The sequence below is a fragment of the Protomyctophum parallelum genome (assembly GCF_964188405.1).
Source record: "Protomyctophum parallelum genome assembly, chromosome: 13".
Lineage (NCBI taxonomy): Eukaryota > Metazoa > Chordata > Actinopteri > Myctophiformes > Myctophidae > Protomyctophum > Protomyctophum parallelum.
The window spans coordinates 10,573,673-10,590,681 of NC_139708.1; the positions used below are offsets into that span (position 1 = coordinate 10,573,673).

A 17,009-nucleotide genomic window follows, 5' to 3' on the forward strand; every position below is an offset into this window, starting at 1 on the left:
AGTGTTTGGGTGACATTTGTTTAGACCGGTAGATGATTAGCAACTTTCAGTGTGCACAGAGTGAAAAATGGGACGGTATGTTAAAACAAATTGGCAGCACAAACGGCAGCTTTAGCAATACTCTTTTTGCTCATCACAAACAAGTTGAGTATTTTGCCCAATTACACCAAATTGCAAACTTTCTCTTAAGCAAACTCAACCTGACTGGTTAGATTCTTTCAAAAACCATAACAAGCTCCACACAGTTTAAGGCCAATTACCTGTGGCAGCAACACCTTCAAGAGCATACTCTCACCTCAAGACAGCAGTACCAAGGCAATATGACCCCCCCCCCAAGTCACATTATCCGGTTGCTGTTGGCGGTTCAGTACTTAAGCCAAGGGGAATACCCATCCCCCATGGCCCTGAAGGCCAAACAAGGAAGCATCAGCCTCCGCCTCCCCCTCCTTATTCAAACCTTCAGACGTACTCACCGCTGCTCCTCCAGGTGACAGTTCCAGGATACCCCTCTCCATGAAAAAACATGTTAAGTGTCTAGGGGAAAGACCCACAACATGTTGGAAATGAGAAGCAGCAGCTTGTGCAAAAATATAATTTATTAACAGAAATGGGGATAAATGAATGAATATTTACATAAGATGAACCAATGAGTTGAATTCAGACCAACAACAAATGACAAACTACAACTAAGCAAACCTAATCCTTTCCGAAGGGATTCAAATCATAATCAAAGTCACTAGTTGGTTTGGGGAAAGAGGATTGCATCCTTCCCCATAGCGACAGTCAGGCTCAGACTGGCTTTTATAGTGAGGGCTGGGCCTGCCACAGAGACTTACTTACTCCTCTTCGTCCCCTATGGGACATAAGGCTTCAATGAGCGCTCTCCATTGCATCCCATCCCTGGCAGCATGTTGCGCCTCTCCTCTCCCCAGGACAGGTTCATCTGTTCCAGCTCCTGCGTCACAGTTCTGCGCCAGGTGGTCTTGGGCCTCCCAGGTTTTCTTTTGCCTGGTGGTGTCCATCTTAAGGCCACCTTTGTGGTGCAGTCCTGCTCCATCCTTAGTACATGAGGATGGAGACGAGAGCAGCCACCAATCCTCTGAGGGTGATCAGTTCCTCACAGGTGAGAAGGAACCTGGCAACGCCTCCGTGACCAGATCATCAATGTGCTGATTGGCAATGAAGCCAACATCCAAGCCTCTTTCACAGAAAACTGCAGCTCACCACCTGGACTGAAGACAGAACACACACAAAACACAATACCCTCCTACTACTAATATCACCTCATACTATCATTAACCAAAAGTAGAACTCCAATAATAATAAATATGGCCAGGGGCCATCACAATACATACAATACACTTCACACGTGTGTGAAGTGAGGGCCGCTCTTAACATCATCATACATCACAAAGCCCTAAACAAACATTAAAAGTACATAGACTTCGCTGCCACTCTATGTTTGTTAAAGGTGCTCTAAACAAACATTAAAAGTCTATAGACTTGGCTGCCATGACGTCATTCCAAAAGCGACACGTTGAGAGGCTAGCACCCCATAAAATGGTTGAGAATCACTGCACTATACACTCTTGTTACTTTTTGCTGGTCTTAAGGATCAGTGCCATCCTCTGTCTGTGAGCCTCTGTGGTGCAAGCCTTCCTGAACGGCCTTATCTGGTCAGAGCCGTAGCCGGGGATGCACATGTTCCACTGGCGCTCCAGGTGCACCTGGACGTCCTTCACCTCCAAGGCGCTGGACTTGCGGTGACGTGCCAGCTGACATGCGGCCGTCGCCACGCGGTTTACAAAGTCGTCTGCAGTCTGGAGCAGCATCTCCTCCACGTCCTCATCCAGCTGCTCCTTGGGGTCCATCTCTCTCACCAGGTCCTGTAGCTTCTTCTTACTAATCAACTGAGGTCCCTCTGGGCTGATTCTGTCCAGGAGGCTCTTCACTGGGGTTGAGGTGCTGTTAGACATCCCAGCTGCCATGGGTGGAATGGAGAGGAGTCTGTGATTTTATAACCTCTGCTGTAGGTTCAGTTTCAAGCCAACGGACCTGCTTGAACAACTGTGATGTGCCTCTTTAACAAAGACCACAAGTGTGTCTGTAAACGGACAAAACTAAAACTATTTATTGCTCCAAAAATGTCTCTCTGTTTTGCTGTTATATACTAGCGCTGTTAGAACTAATGCCTGTCGGTCTATGATGTCAGTCATCTATGAGGTCAGTGCTATAATGTTGGCCATCTCCATATTTGGAGTTTTCAGAGTGCTTGGAGGACAGTCTATGACGTCAGTACTGTGTCATCAGGCATCTCCATATTTAGGCACATACCGAGTCGACAGATACACAGAGTTGGACAGACAGACAGACGGAAGCTGTCATGTCATCACACACCTTTTCCTTCCGTTTCTGTTCTGTATATCAGCATCTTTGTTATTCGCACCATTGCTTCCATTTTTACTAACTTTCCCCTTACACTATAAGAATGATTGAAATGCAGGTCAAGGAATGCATGGTGTCTGCTCCAGGAAAAGCCATCCTTCACGGAGAACATGCAGTTGTTCATGGAAAAGTGGCTCTGGCAGTGAGTTTGAACATGAGAACATATTTATGGTTGAAGTCAAGCTCTACGGGTAAAGTTTCTGTCAATCTTCCAAACATCGACACGTTTGTCTGCTGGGATCTGTCTGACATGAAGCGGCTTCTTCCCGCCTATAATGATAAGAAGAAGGAGGTCAAAGTGCCGGATGAGGGACTTCTAAGGAGAATACATGAATTTATCTGTGTCACCGATGGGAACTTGGACACTTGCAGCATGGCCACCATATCATTCCTCTACATGTACCTCTCCCTGTTTGGATCAGGAGATTTTCCCAGTATGACAGTGACCGTGTGGTCTGAGTTGCCGACCGGAGCAGGTCTTGGATCAAGCGCTGCCCTCTCAGTGTGCCTCTCGGCTGCTCTGCTCTGTGCCAGCGGAGCCATTCCCACCGCTCTCAAAGAGCGGGACAACACAGGCAACTGGAGTCAGCAACACATGGAGCTAATCAACAGCTGGGCATTCCAAGGGGAGACGATCATCCATGGTGACCCTTCCGGGGTGGACAACGCCGTGGGCACATGGGGCGGCATGCTGAGGTTCTCGTCTGGGAAGATGACACCGCTGAGCAGGGCGCCATCGCTGAGAATCCTCCTCACAAACACCAAAGTGCCACGTAGCACCAAGGCACTTGTCGCCGGGGTGAAGGACAAAATCGACAAGTTTCCCTCTATCATGTACCCTGTGCTCGAGTCAGTGGATGCGATTTCCTGCACTTGCGAGAAGGCCCTGTCCGAGATGAGCAGTGAAGCCGTCACAGGAGAGCACTACGATGTTCTGGAGGAGCTTATTGACATGAACCAGCACCAGCTGAATGTGATGGGTGTTGGACACCCTGCTCTGGACACGCTGTGCCGCCTCACTCTGGCCAGAGGACTTCACAGCAAGCTGACGGGCGCTGGAGGAGGCGGGTGTGGCATAACCCTCCTAAGACCTGAGACGGATCGCTCAGTTATCCAGAACATCGTACAGGACCTGCAAGGCTCTGGCTTTGACTGCTGGGAAACCAGCGTCGGTGGCCCCGGTGTGCAGCAGCATTCTGCTCTTTCTGTGAAGGAGGGCATTTTTTAAAGGTTTAACCACATGTCATAATAGGCAAGCGTTCAGTGAAAATGGGATGATCTACAAACTCACAACACGTTGCAAGCTTGTAGATTGGTTATTTTTGTCAAAGACATTTGGTGTAAAGAGAAAAAGTAGGGACCAATAGGGCCCCAGTGGAATAATAAAGAGCTTTGTAGCAACATCTCCTCTTTCTGTGTGTGAAGGGAGGCATTTTGTAAGGTTTATCTGGGCATGTCACAAGTGAATATATATATAATATATATATACAAGCTCACAATGTGTCACGATTCACGACACATTGTGGACTTGGATTGGCAATTTTCCTCCACTTAACAAAAGCATATCATGTACACACCATAATGCTTTGTCTGCTAGCAGCTAGGTTATGCTGCAGTATTAGAATGTTGTAGTTAATCACATACAGTATGATCCGTGAAACTAATAATGGATCTTAATATCCTAATTACAATCTGATGTTTTCATTTTGTATATATTTTGGAATGAAAATGCGCGAGCAGAGCGCAAGTACTGTTTTCGGCTGCGTATGTCCGTCACAGTCCTTGACTCCTTCGGCCACTCGAGGATTGTGAATTTTGGTGACACGCTCGGCCAATCAGGAACCACAGTTTTTACATAAATAATAGAATTATACATATAATCCCTGATTGGCCAAGGGGCATATGTCGGTGTTGTCCCTCAGCCAATCAGGGATTGGCTAATGACATAAATATGTATGTTTGGGTGGTCACCACCAAAAATACATAATATGTGTAACTTATATGTTACACTTAAAACATTTAGAACACATTGTAGTGGATATCTCGAACGGGATTTATATAGACATATAACTCAGATGTTTCAATAACTTGATTGAGGTAAGTTGCGTGCTCTGCTCGCACACAAGTAGGCCATTCATGGCCAACTTGTGTGCAAAACACAAGTTGGCAGCTCGACAGAGTGCATTTCTAGTTTATTTTGTGCAGGATGCACGCAGCAGGAGTGATTGCATGTGAAAAGTCTCCAAGTGTGTTTAGAGCTTTGTCCAGTAGATGGCAGCAAAGTTGCATTGTTTTAGCAGAGACCAGAATGACAGAGGTTCTGATTTTGAAAGAGTTACTCACATTGGAGTGTGACTTAGAGGACAGGTCAGGACAATCTAAATGCCCTCTCTATATATATAGCCCCTCCTATGTCCAGCTTTGAGGGTTTGTGTATTACACAAACATTGTGTTAACACAAACATTGAATGCCCAGATTTGACTGTATTGAAGACAAAAGTGAGGATGCAAATTGTGATTTGCCAGAATGAGATGATGTATGATGGTGTATGATGATAAGAGCAGCCCTCACTTCACACAGGTGTGATTTTCTTCATCAAATTGATTCCCAGAATGAGGTTATTGAGGTTAATGAGGAATGAGGCCCTTAGACATAGATTCCGATGAGATTTTAAAAAAATCAGTTTTTAACAAATTAACAAAATGCAGGAATAGAAGTATGTTCGATTCAAGGGGATGATAATATTGGAGGTGGTGCAAGGTCATGGAGAAGTGTTTATTTAAAATGTTTGTGGTCAGTGTCTACTGAAGGCTCATCCTTTGGTCACTGAGCCTTTGCCATCATTTCTTACATCAAAATAAAACTGGTAAAGTTAAGTGCTCTGTCTACAGCAGATGGAACAGAGTTGGAGCTCAGGAGTGCTACAGCAAAGTGCTTTCATATTCAGATGCCAGAACCAAGATCAAAATTTGTGCTCAACCAAAAACATCCAAAACCATAAACATTTTTCAAACCAAAACGAATTTAATTTGCCAGCTTGTAAAAAAATAGTTTGGGATGTTAACTTTTCAACTACAGTAAAATCCTCCGTGTAAATGAATCCACTGGTAACTCCCTGACAGTATACAAATCTCTGCTGTTGGGAAGAAACCACCTACAGTAACTCCAATATGTTCATTTTTCATGAAATGAAAAATAAAACAAATCTGGAAATTAAGTAAACCTTATATTTTTTTTTAAACAAAGCAATACTGCCTAGACGTTGGTATTGTGACTTTATATATTGTCAATTACTTGCATGAGAGGGAGAGAGGTGGTGGAGGCAGATGCTTTAGCAGACGGTTTGAGGGTACAATGGAGTTAAGAGGTTTGTCCGAAGTGCTTTTAAATGTTTTTCATTGGTTCAATATTCTTTTAACCAATCAAATGGACCCTTATTCTTTGAATTTGGTTATATCTATACACAGAACACTGAGGACTTTACTGTGTACTGGATCTATCCCAGACACATTGTTTTGTGTGTACCACAAAAATACAGTACATATTCATATATTATCCTAGATCAGTGCATCGGCCACTAATCAATGTCCAATAATAACCACACTTTCAACCTTCCTAGGGTTACATCTTTTTTTACACAAATACATTTTATCTGAGGTTCTTTTAAAAAAGGCACATCAGACGAAAACATCCAAGCGCGTTATCACAGAAACGGCGATCTTGTGTGCGCCGCTGCTTTCTGCACATGTGGGCAAGTTACTGCAGACATCTTCATTTATACATTAATAAATACAGTTCAGCGTTAAAGTCCCTTCAATTCCTTTGAAGAAGAGCGCACACAAGTGGTGACAGAAGTCCTTCACTGACCGGCTGGTGGCAGAGCTGTGCAGGGGCTTACTTGGCCTTCTTGTGTTTTCTCATGTATGAAGCTATGGAGCCGGAGATCTCGCTGCTTTTCTTGTTCTGTCCAAAATACTCCACAAACTCTCCGTCTGGGTCCACAAGGTACATGATGATCGTGTGATCCACCTGCAGGTGACCCCAAAAAAAAGGGAGATTAAAACTTAATTTCTATGTTGCCGAGTTCACAACGTGTCCATTTATGCTACTGTATAACAGACATGTACAGTATAACCACCATATTATGTATTTTATGCCTGTGTAATGCATGCGTCTTCAACTGAACATCTGTAGATATCACAACAGTGATAACTGATAATAATAACACATACATGGATATGCATATGTGATATCACTACAGCCTAGATTTATTTAATTGGGAGGGGGGACGGACGGGGACGAACAAAACCCTTACATATCGTTGCTGTCGGGCAGTTATCTCCGTATTTTAAGAACATTTTGTACATTAACACCATACTTGATCATACTACAGTGTGTGGCTTGGGCGCCCACTGTATTGTGAATTTATTTGTAATGTATGTTGTTTTTTTAATATTTTTTTGCAAATATGAAATAGCCCAAAATAGGGACACTAGATTGAGAGTGAAAGTGAAAGCGGACAACTCACAATGTAGTCGTTGTCCTCATCCTTTGGTCCTTGACTGTAATACACTCTGTACGCTCTGGAGACCTGATCCACCTGTGCCTGGGACCCTGTCAGGCCTATGAGCTTTGGGGAGAATTCTGGGGGGAAACAACAGTGGTATGTGTTAACCTATCAGGTTAAAAATGTCTTCTAAATCCTAACAGTTTTCTGAAAAACTGTTGCTATATCAGTGGTTTTCAAACTTTATCATATCAAGCACCCCCAATATTATATATATTTGGCTGCGGACCCCCCATCTCAAAAATGTTTTAGTTCCAGGGACCTCCAGAGTTAAAATGCTATAAAATATATACAGTATATTCAAAGATTTAAACAAATGTTGACGATTTTTTAATAGCCAAAGTATAAAATAATGTTTTAGTTCAAATCTATCTATCAAATTACACAGATTCATTCCAAGTTTCAATGGGTTAAGACACAAAGCTGCGGAATGAATACATGGAACCTGTGATGCTGTATGGATAACGTGGAAACATATCAGTGTAACTGAATGCATGTTCATAATGTGCCCTTCTGTGTACATATAGGATGCATTCATGTGCACTGGAATCTGGATGGCTTGCACAATCCATGCTGTCTCCCTTCTTAACCCATTCTGAACGGGCACCCATTTTGGTGTCAGCATCATGTTATGCTTTAGCTATTGAAAAATAGCAGATCTACAAGCTCATATCGCGCCACCGAGTGGCGCGATACGAGCTTGTAGGTCTGCTATTTTTGAAAAATCGAAGAGCGACTGACATTTCTAGAATCTGATCTCAAGTCAGAATGGGTTCATCAGACCAGTGTGTGTCCAGTGGAAACCTCGTATGAATCTGATCTCAGGTCAGAATGAGTTAACTTGTAGCGGTACCTTTGACATAAGCAGCCATAGCTTCTGGTGTGTCTCTGTCTGGATCAATGGTGATGAGAATAGGCGTTATGTCAGGCAGAGATTTGATTCTGTCTGTGGAAAAGAAAGGAAAAACACAAGAGCAGGACATTTGATGAGACAATGGCATATTTAATTGATATTAACAACATTAAGCCTGGAATCCCCATGGGCAAATCTTCTCCAAAACAAATAAAGAATGTTTACATTTATATTCTGCATTATTAACATTTTCTTCTAAATTCTTTATGGTGAAGTAAAGAATAGCTTATAGAGCATAACCCATGAAGGACTGACGCCGATTCTACAGAAGCCTTCTAAATCGTAGTACCGGTAGTATTCCAAACTTTGGGGAGGACCCCAAAACCTATTTGGCCATTTTTTTGCCAGGGACCCCCCTGTGTTTCACATAGAAGATGCACAAGCTTCTTGTATATCTGCTATTTTTGAACAGCCAAGGGTAAAATTGACACAGATGCTTTAATGGCTGTCCACACAAAGCATCTTTTGAGCTCCCAGCACCTTTTTTCCATGCATTTCTATCACGTTTCAGCGCTCTGTGCTCATGTTATTTGGACGTTCCGAGTGCCATTTTGAAGAAAACAGTTTTGGGAGAGCGCCCCTCATCAAAGTCACTTTCCTATGCTGAGGCTTGGAGAGACACGTCCACAAGCACTGAGCAGAGGTGCATGTATATCCATGATATACCGTACAAAGTGTTCTTCTGCTCAAAAACAAAAACGACCAGAAATAGGCCAATATAATGTCATACAAAACAGCAAAAAATGTGGGTGCGCGTGAAAGGGGGCCCTTCGAGCTTCAGTGCCCAGGGGCCCTCAGAGGTGTTAATCCGGCCCTGTGCATGTCTCTCAGTGGAGTGACATTCTGTGATTATTTGCCATAATCATATTACAAAATGTATCATTTTCAGCCAAATACAACGAGACTTAGCACTGGGGGGTGCGTCAGCTAGGTCAGGAGGTAACAGGGGGTGCACGGCCAATAAAGTTTGGGGACCACTGCCCTACTCGATCAGCGTCACACAAACTACTTTTTGATATGATACTTTTGAATTATGCGACATTATCCAAAGTGCTCTGCTGCGCAAAAGAAAAGTCTTTCTGTGGACACGGCCTCTTTGTGGTAGAAATAAATAATCTGGAAATAAACTTAAAGTCCAAGCGGGAAGCATGCACATCTCAAAAAATTATAGAGGTGCTGAACAAAAATAAGTACAATAATCTGCAAACTTCCTTCCTTCATCTAAAATAAATAATCTGCCTCTGCATTGTTAATGACATTGTTGCGGTCGGGTTCTTATCTCCATATTCTAACTTTTTGTGGGTTTTTTCATAAATTAACACTACTTGATCATACTACAGCGTCACACAAAAGCATCAAAGGTAGCAGATGCCCAAGCTAGTTTGAGCTTGTCAATCTGCTACTTTTAAATTTGAATCACAAAAAGTACAGAGACAATATATTACGTTACCTATCTCATCCACCACTTCGATCATTTTCTCTATCTCGTCTGGGCAGATGTCCGGGCAGTGTGTGAATCCAAAATAGATCAGGACCCACTGGCCGAAGAAGTCTTCGCTCTTTTGGGGTTTATTGTCTTGATCGATGAGGGAGAATGGACCCCCGAGCAACGGCTTTCCCATTGACTTGGTCCTCTGCTTTTCAATCACTGCAAAACAAAAACACAATCATTACTGGTTTCATTATAGAGTAACATTCTTCAAAATGTTATAGCTTGTATTATTCAAGGTAGGACCTTGTATTATTCAAGCTTACAACACATTTTGCACCTTAATCACATGTACCAAGCACTGACTTTTGTCTTTTTTTAGCACCTCAATAATGTCCACAGGACCACAGTATATCACTACTATACATTTTTCTTCAGTATACAGATCTTTGATTGATCTCTCTTGCCCCTTGCACCCCTTAATTCTTCCCTTTCCGTTTTTCTATGGAAATAACAAAACGATACAAAACTTGCTCAAAAACTAATTTCACCCACTTTTTTTTAACTTCTGTGTTTAACAACTATAATCACTGGTATGATCCAACTAATCTATCGGATGGCGACAGTTGAAATGCTCTTACATTCTTCCTTCTCTTTCTTGAAGTACTTCATTCCTCCGAGGAGAGCCCCTCCGATTGCCATCGTCACTGCTAATGATTTCCACGTCACAGGCTGTGGAAGAGACGACCAGAAAGTAGTTCAGCGTTATTGTAGTTTTCTATTCTTTATTAGTTTTTGTCACTCTTATTTAATTAGGTTTCAGTTAGTTTCCACTTACCAGTGGGTTTGCTTGTTTAGTGCATTTTATTATTATAATGGGGTAATTTGTCATTGGTAAGATTTAGGGAGATTTAAGTCATTCTAGAACAGCTAACGGTTGTTGTAGTGATGTAGTCTAACAAACATTTGGTAGTTGATTCTACCAGTTGATTCTGAGTCATTTAGTTTTTTTCTTGAATTCTGTAGATATAACCCTTACATGACAACTATTAGCACTTACATAGTCATTGTGAAATCATTCAACATTCAACATTCTCAACCTCACCAACCTGAAAAGGCTGATCTATCTATGCTCTCTACATGTACGATTGTAAACAGTCACAGACAACCTCATTTTACACATTTGTTGATTAAATAAATGGTTAAGCAAATTAACGCCTTTCGTCAAGGACATACACTCATTACAGGTTTGTTATTTAGTAGTAAAGGAAATCAAGCACCCAACAACCATGTAGACTGGATTCTAGAATCTAGAAGAACGCATGCTGTCCTGCTGTGAGATGACACTGACAGTACAGTACATAGTAAAACCATCTGTGTTCATTTAAAATTACCCTGCCTATGTGTGTGACAAACTGACATTTTGATGAATTGAAAATGGCGGGCCCTATTGTAAACAAGTGTAATGCTTTGTCGTCCACTCAGTTAACACTTTTTCCATTGAGTTGTACTGTAATTCTGCAAACTGTTAATAAATCAATCAATCAATGATCAAACAGACAGACACACTGACTCACAGCTATGGAGGTATGGTACTTACCCCGAACTTTTTGTCACCACCAGAGGGCGGTGGTGGGAGGGAGGAAAACGCTCTGGTAGAGGTTAATTCAGGCAACAACCATCGTGTTGTTGTCCTCCTACGGCAGCCCTCTTTAACCTGCTGGGTATGAATGAAACATTGTGGACAAGACAGGTCATAGAGAAGAAATAAACCACGTTACAGACATGTGATGTGTAACCCTCATGCAGCCTCCATCATCATGCCGTGGGAATGACAGTGACCTACCCTGTCCGGTAGCAGCCAGTGGACTGTCCTCCGTGGTGAAGCAGCACTGTGACTGTGTGTCAGTCTCTGTAGTTGTCCATAAAGGGGACATTTCGGCAGCAACGCGCTGCGATGCGACAGCAGCAGACACGACATGTTGTGAACAGAACAAGTCGCAGCTATGCTCATGCTGCTGCAGCTCTGTTTGTACGGTCCAATGCACAGACACAAGGACGTATAATAACAAGTTTACACACCGCCGAACTGTAGACCGGAAGACCTCAAGACCTGGAGTCAGATTTTATCAATCCAACAACGTTGTGTCATTCAGGACGTCACAGTGATAATAACACACCGCTCCCATGCCGGGTAGTAAATGGCAGTTTAGAGCCCATACCCCGGGGGGACAGCCGCGCTGTGAATGACTGGTCAGTTGTTAGGCGACCATTAACCAGAACTATTGACCTTTAAACAACTATTAGACCAATATTGATTTTGTAATTAATGATGTACTAAGCACGTTTTATTTTACACTACACAAAAATGACTTACTTTTTAAAGTTTTTCCTCCTTGTCAGTGGTAATAGCTCACAAACGATTAGCCAATCACAGCGTGAGTCCTTCCAGGCAATGGGATCCATAACCGGATATCGCGTACCGGTGTCTTCGTTTGAAGTATGAACATACTGACATCTACCGACGTTATACGGTAATGCAACACACACACACACAATCAAGACGCTATATTTATTGTCACATGCTGGATGATTTATTATGGAACATGTATTTATTTGTATACTAAATTTACGTCATCATTTGACAAAAATAAATACGGTAGTTCTTCAAATGCCCAGCATAGTCTTTCAAACTTCTGCAAATCATGGCTCTTGGTCCAAACAACCTAATCAAGGAAGATCTGATGTACACAAGTCCTACAACTACAAGGTGATATCAATCAACCTGTATAATTGTGCTGATTTGACACACTGTGCTGTTGCTTAGTATGAATATGAACACACACACACACACACACACACACACACACACACACACACACACACACACACACACACACACACACACACACACCTAAGGGCAATTTCAGTGCAATTATGATGACAACTTTCTGCCCTAAAGACACAATTTCCATTTTTATATGATTCATGATGAAAAGGATATCTACTCTACCAAGCATCACAATTGTTACAGGAATGTTTCACAAGCCATTTGAGCTTAGAGTATATACTACATTTGAGAGATTCCTTTTCAAAGTGCAATAACATTGGCCAGTACTTTGACTGGCTTAAAGTAAACAAGTCTGGAATATATGGTATTCTTATCTCAAATCTAAATGGCAGTTTTGCAATGGGAGGGCCAGTTGGCTCTCAGCTCCTTGTTGATGTAATAGTAAATCCAAGCCACGAAGGGGAATACAGTGATGGCCACAGCAGTTGATACTCTGAGTGTACCTATAGGACTCCTGAGGAACAGTTCGAAAAAAGAAAAGAGATTGTAAATAACATTTCACAGGATTGGAAGCACACAGTAAAATCTCTAGTGTAACCCATTAAGACCTGAGGCTGCAGATTCTACGAATGTCTTCCACATCAGTAGTTCTCACACTTTCAAGAGTTTTCACAAATGTTCAAAAATAGCAGATGTACAAGCTCTGCACTGTGAGCTTGTATATCTGCTGTGTTTGAATAGCCAACACAAAAACCTAAAATGACACATATGCTTTCCCGGTTTTAATGGGTTTGTATCCATTTGTAAAGAAGGAGGAAGTCTGCACAACGTTTCGGCCTCTGTGGCCTTCGTCAGGTATACCACAGACCTGTCAGGTAGGCTATACCTGACGAAGGCCACAAATGTTTTTTGGGAGGGTATCAGCATGGGTTTTCAAAGCAGTGGTTCTCAACCTGTGGGTCCCCATGATTTGGGGATGGGGCAGGGTCCCCAGATGACAGTGAAGTCACACTTTAAGGACTTTTAAGACCTTCTTAATATATATAAAAAACGATACTATAAAACACTGGTCATACATTGGCCAAATTGTCATATAATATAAGAAAGAGGCAAACATTTTGAACTGGTGGTTTGCCTAGGCGAGATATAAGCTCCACAGACTGCAGCCAAAGATATTGAAATATAAGACATTCAGATTATGTGTTGCTATCATAAAATCAACTTACCTTCCAGAGTGGCGACACAGAAGGAGCCAGATGACTGTCAACATGAGACCAGAAAACTCTCTGGGGAAAAGTCAGTCAGACAACTCTTAGAATGAATTTATTGAGCATAATTGAGCATAGATATGAAGCATAGATTGGCATCAGGGCTCTGTCCCTATTCATTCCCATTCCAACATTAACATTTTAGTTAAGTTATAAGCCAAATAGAATTACAAGGAATGAATTAAGACCCCATGCAGGGGAATCTAGAAACAGAGGATGCTGGGGAGGCGGTGGGATTTGCTCAAACTTCATGAGCAGGTTAGCACAGCAAGTGAGTAAGTAAGCAGCAGCGATGCACGTCCGCACAGCAAGAGGGAAGCCAGGAATGAGCAGGTAGGCACTAGGCAGAGAAGTTTAAATAGCCGCTCTGATCAGGTAAATAGTGCATGAGACTAGTCACCTGATAAGGTATAGGCACGCTCAAGAGTTGTCTACCTGAACTAGCTACGCAGGCTGCACATCATTATTCATTCATTTCAAATTACAAAAGCTGGTTCCATTTTTTTTTCTTCTTTCTTAAATAAAGATAGGTAAACCCAAACCTCTACCAAATAATGCAGGAACCTCACAGTCACACATGGATGGTGCTGATACTCAAATGTTGAGAAACTCCTTAGGCAATAGAGCATCATAGTCCCTCGAGACAGAATGCCAGCTCACACTATGTTCACCACCTGACTCTGTACTCTGTACTTCAGAAATGCTTAAAAAGAGTAGAAAATAAAGCAGATGCCCCCCCCCCTACAATACACTACCGTTTCCCCTTAATAATTCCTACTGTAAAAAAAGATAATCTATCTTGCTGCTTAGCAGAAATGGACATTCTAAAACATATGATATTTATTTTTAAGATGTTTTAAAATATATTTTCGTAGACACAAATGACAAACGTATGACAGCTTCCTGTCGCAACTCTTGCAGGCAGAGATAGGTAGTAGACACAGGCCCAATCCACTCCCTTGCTGACTCAATGAGCCCTCACTGACTTAGCTGCGCGTTCATGTGAAGTCTGCAAGGGCTTGAGGGATGTCCCATTTGAAATCGGTAAGTCAGTGAGGGCTCAGCCCCGCCCCTTTATGTGCCCTTTGCCAAAGTCAGCGTCGATGCTGACTTTAGGCTGACTTTGGCAAATACATTACCCACAGTTCATAGCGTTACCAGTGGAATGAGGGGGATCCTCCGAACGTTAGCCTCGGTACCAGGCTTTCATTTTTGTTGGTGCAAAAATTTAAAGCCTGGAGGAACGCATTGGCCGCTCTGGTCTAAAAGTGGGAGTCAACCCTTCCGGGTGGGCGTCGCTCCAAATTATGTGACGTAGCGCTGCACTATGGGGGAGAGGAGGGGCCGGGGGTGACGGACAGATCGATGAGATCCAATCAGGGCGTGCGCAAATCTGAGCCGCGACCCGCCCCTCTAGACCAGAAACACGTTAGCTCAGGCTATCCGAACGTCAATCATTTAGGTATGCAAATTAGTTATGTATCGCGATTAGAATGTCAACAAACACAATAGTGCTTTCTCACTGTTCTCAAAAGGAGACGGAATGGAAGGATATAGGCTATATATTTAATAACAATAATAATATTGAGGGAAACATGATGAGAAATGACAAATGAGCAAAGTAAAAGAATATGGAAATGAAATGTATAATGCATATTATTATATATGAATATTACAACTCATATCACAGAGGAAAGTGTATTTATTAAACTAATAATAAAACGATCATCTTAAATACTAAAATAGACATGATAGACATGTATAAATAGGCTATAGAGTATAGACACTGGCTGTGAATGAGGACAGTTTGTATAAAGTGATGCAAAGTGTCAGGAATGGCGGACTCATCTTCAAAGTGCTGTCCCATTTCTTTCACAACAATTTGGAGCCCTTGCAGCCTCTCACCCTCAAGCACTTACAGCTGTCAATGAGGGTCCAGGGCTCAGGGCTTGAGGGAGGCAATTGGGATTGGGCCATAGACTTTGTTTTACATTTCTGGAAGGGTTGTTTAGCTTGAGAGACTACTTTAGAGCCTAACAACAGTGTTGTGTTTGCTATATAATTGTAGTTTTTGTTTATGGAAGTGCTGAAAGACCTTTTTACCTCCCTTCTTCTTCTTGGAAAATGTTTGTAATCCTCTCTTTGTAAAGGGTCCATCCCAACATGCCAACAACTGCACTCGAAATGATCAAATGGAGGTCAGCAATACTCCTCCACGTAAATGATTCTGGAGTATAATGAAAACAGATATCAAGAAGAGATCAAATCAACTGTGTATATCATATTATTATAACACACACATTATAATAATACATGTTCATCACATAGCCTATATAACCACATGACCCCTAGCATCCTTATTTTGGGCGAACATTTGCCAAAAAGAATAGCCTAATAATAAAATATATATAGTATAAATCCTTGATCCTCAAGTATTGGTTAAGTGGTTCATGTTTTAATTGTTTAGGCACTAAATGATTAAGACATTGTTGAGTTTACTATAGCTGTAATGCTAGCTAGTAAAAAGTTAAATGGCTCAAAGCAAACTATAGGAATACAGAAGCCAGGGCATTTTTAAACCCTCACCTCACCTGTCACGTGAGGTTTGATGCCAATACATAAACACAGGATTGCAGGAACAGCATATCCAACCTGCAACACAAAATGTAAATCATTCATGACTAAAGTCACTAAACCAATGATTACCAATAATAAATAATAAATGAGGTGTATCCTACCATCCACCACCCTGCATCGGGGTCATTAATCTAAAAATAAATCAGATTTTTAGTTACGTAATTGTCAATTGACATATCTGACTTAGCCTACTTATATGGACTTATACTTTGATCAAAGATAACACAGCTCACCTGTACATACGTTGCTAAAGCGAAGAAGAAAGACATGCAAATATTGCAGACTTTCCACAAAAGAAAATAGTATGTTTTGGTGTGATCCTGAACCTGATCCTCGTTAATATGGTCCATTGTAGGCCTACTGTAACTGCTGCACACGACGTGTGACAACCTTTACATAAAGTTAAAGAACTTCAGACAAGTCTATGTACAATTTGTAAATAAAGAAAGTACAGACTCGTCACTTCCCTGGCTCGCTCTGACTGTCAGATTTCATAGGGCAGATTCGTCAGGCTTTGGGAGGCAGGTGGGAAACTTCAAACTCTTTGTCAAATGATTTCTCCGGGGAAAAAAACAAAACAGATAACACTGTGTTCGGCTCATAAAATAGTTCCTAATAAATTCTACTTTTAAAACGTTTAAAGACAATAATACACTTTCAACAGTTTCCGTAGTGTAGTGGTTATCACGTTCGCCTCACACGCGAAAGGTCCCCGGTTCGAAACCGGGCGGAAACACTTATTTTCAGTTGTAGAGCTTAAACCATTTATGTATTTGTTTATTTTATCTTGAAGAGTTGTTGTGTAAAGGTTCAACGTAATTATTTATTATATCTCGCTGGCCGCTGCATCGGCAGTTCAGTTGTCATAACAACCCACTTACCAATCGCAGCGCGAGGTGGTCCATCCGTCCCACCGGGCTATGGGGTCAGTGTTTGACATGGGAGAATATCTATGGAG

At 42.0% G+C, this 17,009-nt stretch overlaps 4 protein-coding genes across 5 annotated transcripts; 1 reads left to right on the plus strand and 3 right to left on the minus strand.

The window, feature by feature from the left end:
- Nucleotides 1-1,592: 1,592 nt before the first annotated feature.
- On the minus strand, nucleotides 1,593-1,988 carry LOC310868472 (transcription initiation factor TFIID subunit 12-like; the record flags this gene model as incomplete). Its single annotated transcript, XM_083778930.1, has 1 exon — nucleotides 1,593-1,988. The coding sequence occupies one exon, from the start codon at nucleotides 1,986-1,988 to the stop codon at nucleotides 1,593-1,595; it is 396 nt and encodes a 131-aa protein (XP_083635056.1).
- A 509-nt stretch (nucleotides 1,989-2,497) lies between these two features.
- Nucleotides 2,498-3,673, plus strand: LOC310868473 (mevalonate kinase-like; the record flags this gene model as incomplete). Its single annotated transcript, XM_083778931.1, has 1 exon — nucleotides 2,498-3,673. One exon carries the CDS (start codon nucleotides 2,498-2,500, stop codon nucleotides 3,671-3,673), a length of 1,176 nt encoding a protein of 391 aa, XP_083635057.1.
- A 1,534-nt stretch (nucleotides 3,674-5,207) lies between these two features.
- On the minus strand, nucleotides 5,208-11,521 carry sco1 (synthesis of cytochrome C oxidase 1). 2 transcript variants are annotated; one of them, XM_083779612.1, is made up of 7 exons: nucleotides 11,202-11,521; nucleotides 10,956-11,072; nucleotides 9,997-10,087; nucleotides 9,377-9,574; nucleotides 7,867-7,959; nucleotides 6,975-7,090; nucleotides 5,208-6,475 (listed from the first exon to the last, which is right to left on the minus strand). In XM_083779612.1, exons 1-7 carry the CDS (start codon nucleotides 11,367-11,369, stop codon nucleotides 6,341-6,343), a joined length of 918 nt encoding a protein of 305 aa, XP_083635738.1. In that variant the 5' UTR covers nucleotides 11,370-11,521; the 3' UTR covers nucleotides 5,208-6,340. The 2 variants fall into 2 exon arrangements, with proteins under 2 accessions (XP_083635738.1, XP_083635737.1); XM_083779611.1 differs by having other exon boundaries at nucleotides 10,956-11,075.
- A 497-nt stretch (nucleotides 11,522-12,018) lies between these two features.
- On the minus strand, nucleotides 12,019-16,580 carry tmem220 (transmembrane protein 220). Its single transcript, XM_083779246.1, has 6 exons — nucleotides 16,285-16,580; nucleotides 16,153-16,182; nucleotides 16,006-16,066; nucleotides 15,518-15,641; nucleotides 13,373-13,432; nucleotides 12,019-12,660 (listed from the first exon to the last, which is right to left on the minus strand). The coding sequence occupies exons 1-6, from the start codon at nucleotides 16,399-16,401 to the stop codon at nucleotides 12,528-12,530; spliced, it is 525 nt and encodes a 174-aa protein (XP_083635372.1). The 5' UTR covers nucleotides 16,402-16,580; the 3' UTR covers nucleotides 12,019-12,527.
- Nucleotides 16,581-17,009: the final 429 nt, after the last annotated feature.

Excerpts from the sequence above, each read along its gene's own strand:
- sco1 (XM_083779611.1), bottom strand. The coding sequence starts at position 11,369 with ATGAGCATAGCTGCGACTTGTTCTGTTCACAACATGTCGTGTCTGCTG. Across the intron at positions 9,575-9,996 it reads CAAGAAAGAGAAGGAAGAAT|TGATTGAAAAGCAGAGGACC; the intron begins GTAAGAGCATTT and ends TTTGTTTTGCAG. Across the intron at positions 7,960-9,376 it reads CGAAGTGGTGGATGAGATAG|ACAGAATCAAATCTCTGCCT; the intron begins GTAACGTAATAT and ends TCTTTTCCACAG.
- tmem220 (XM_083779246.1), bottom strand. The coding sequence starts at position 16,401 with ATGGACCATATTAACGAGGATCAGGTTCAGGATCACACCAAAACATAC. Across the intron at positions 16,183-16,284 it reads CTTTAGCAACGTATGTACAG|ATTAATGACCCCGATGCAGG; the intron begins GTGAGCTGTGTT and ends ATTTATTTTTAG. Across the intron at positions 15,642-16,005 it reads CATCAAACCTCACGTGACAG|AATCATTTACGTGGAGGAGT; the intron begins GTGAGGTGAGGG and ends ATTATACTCCAG.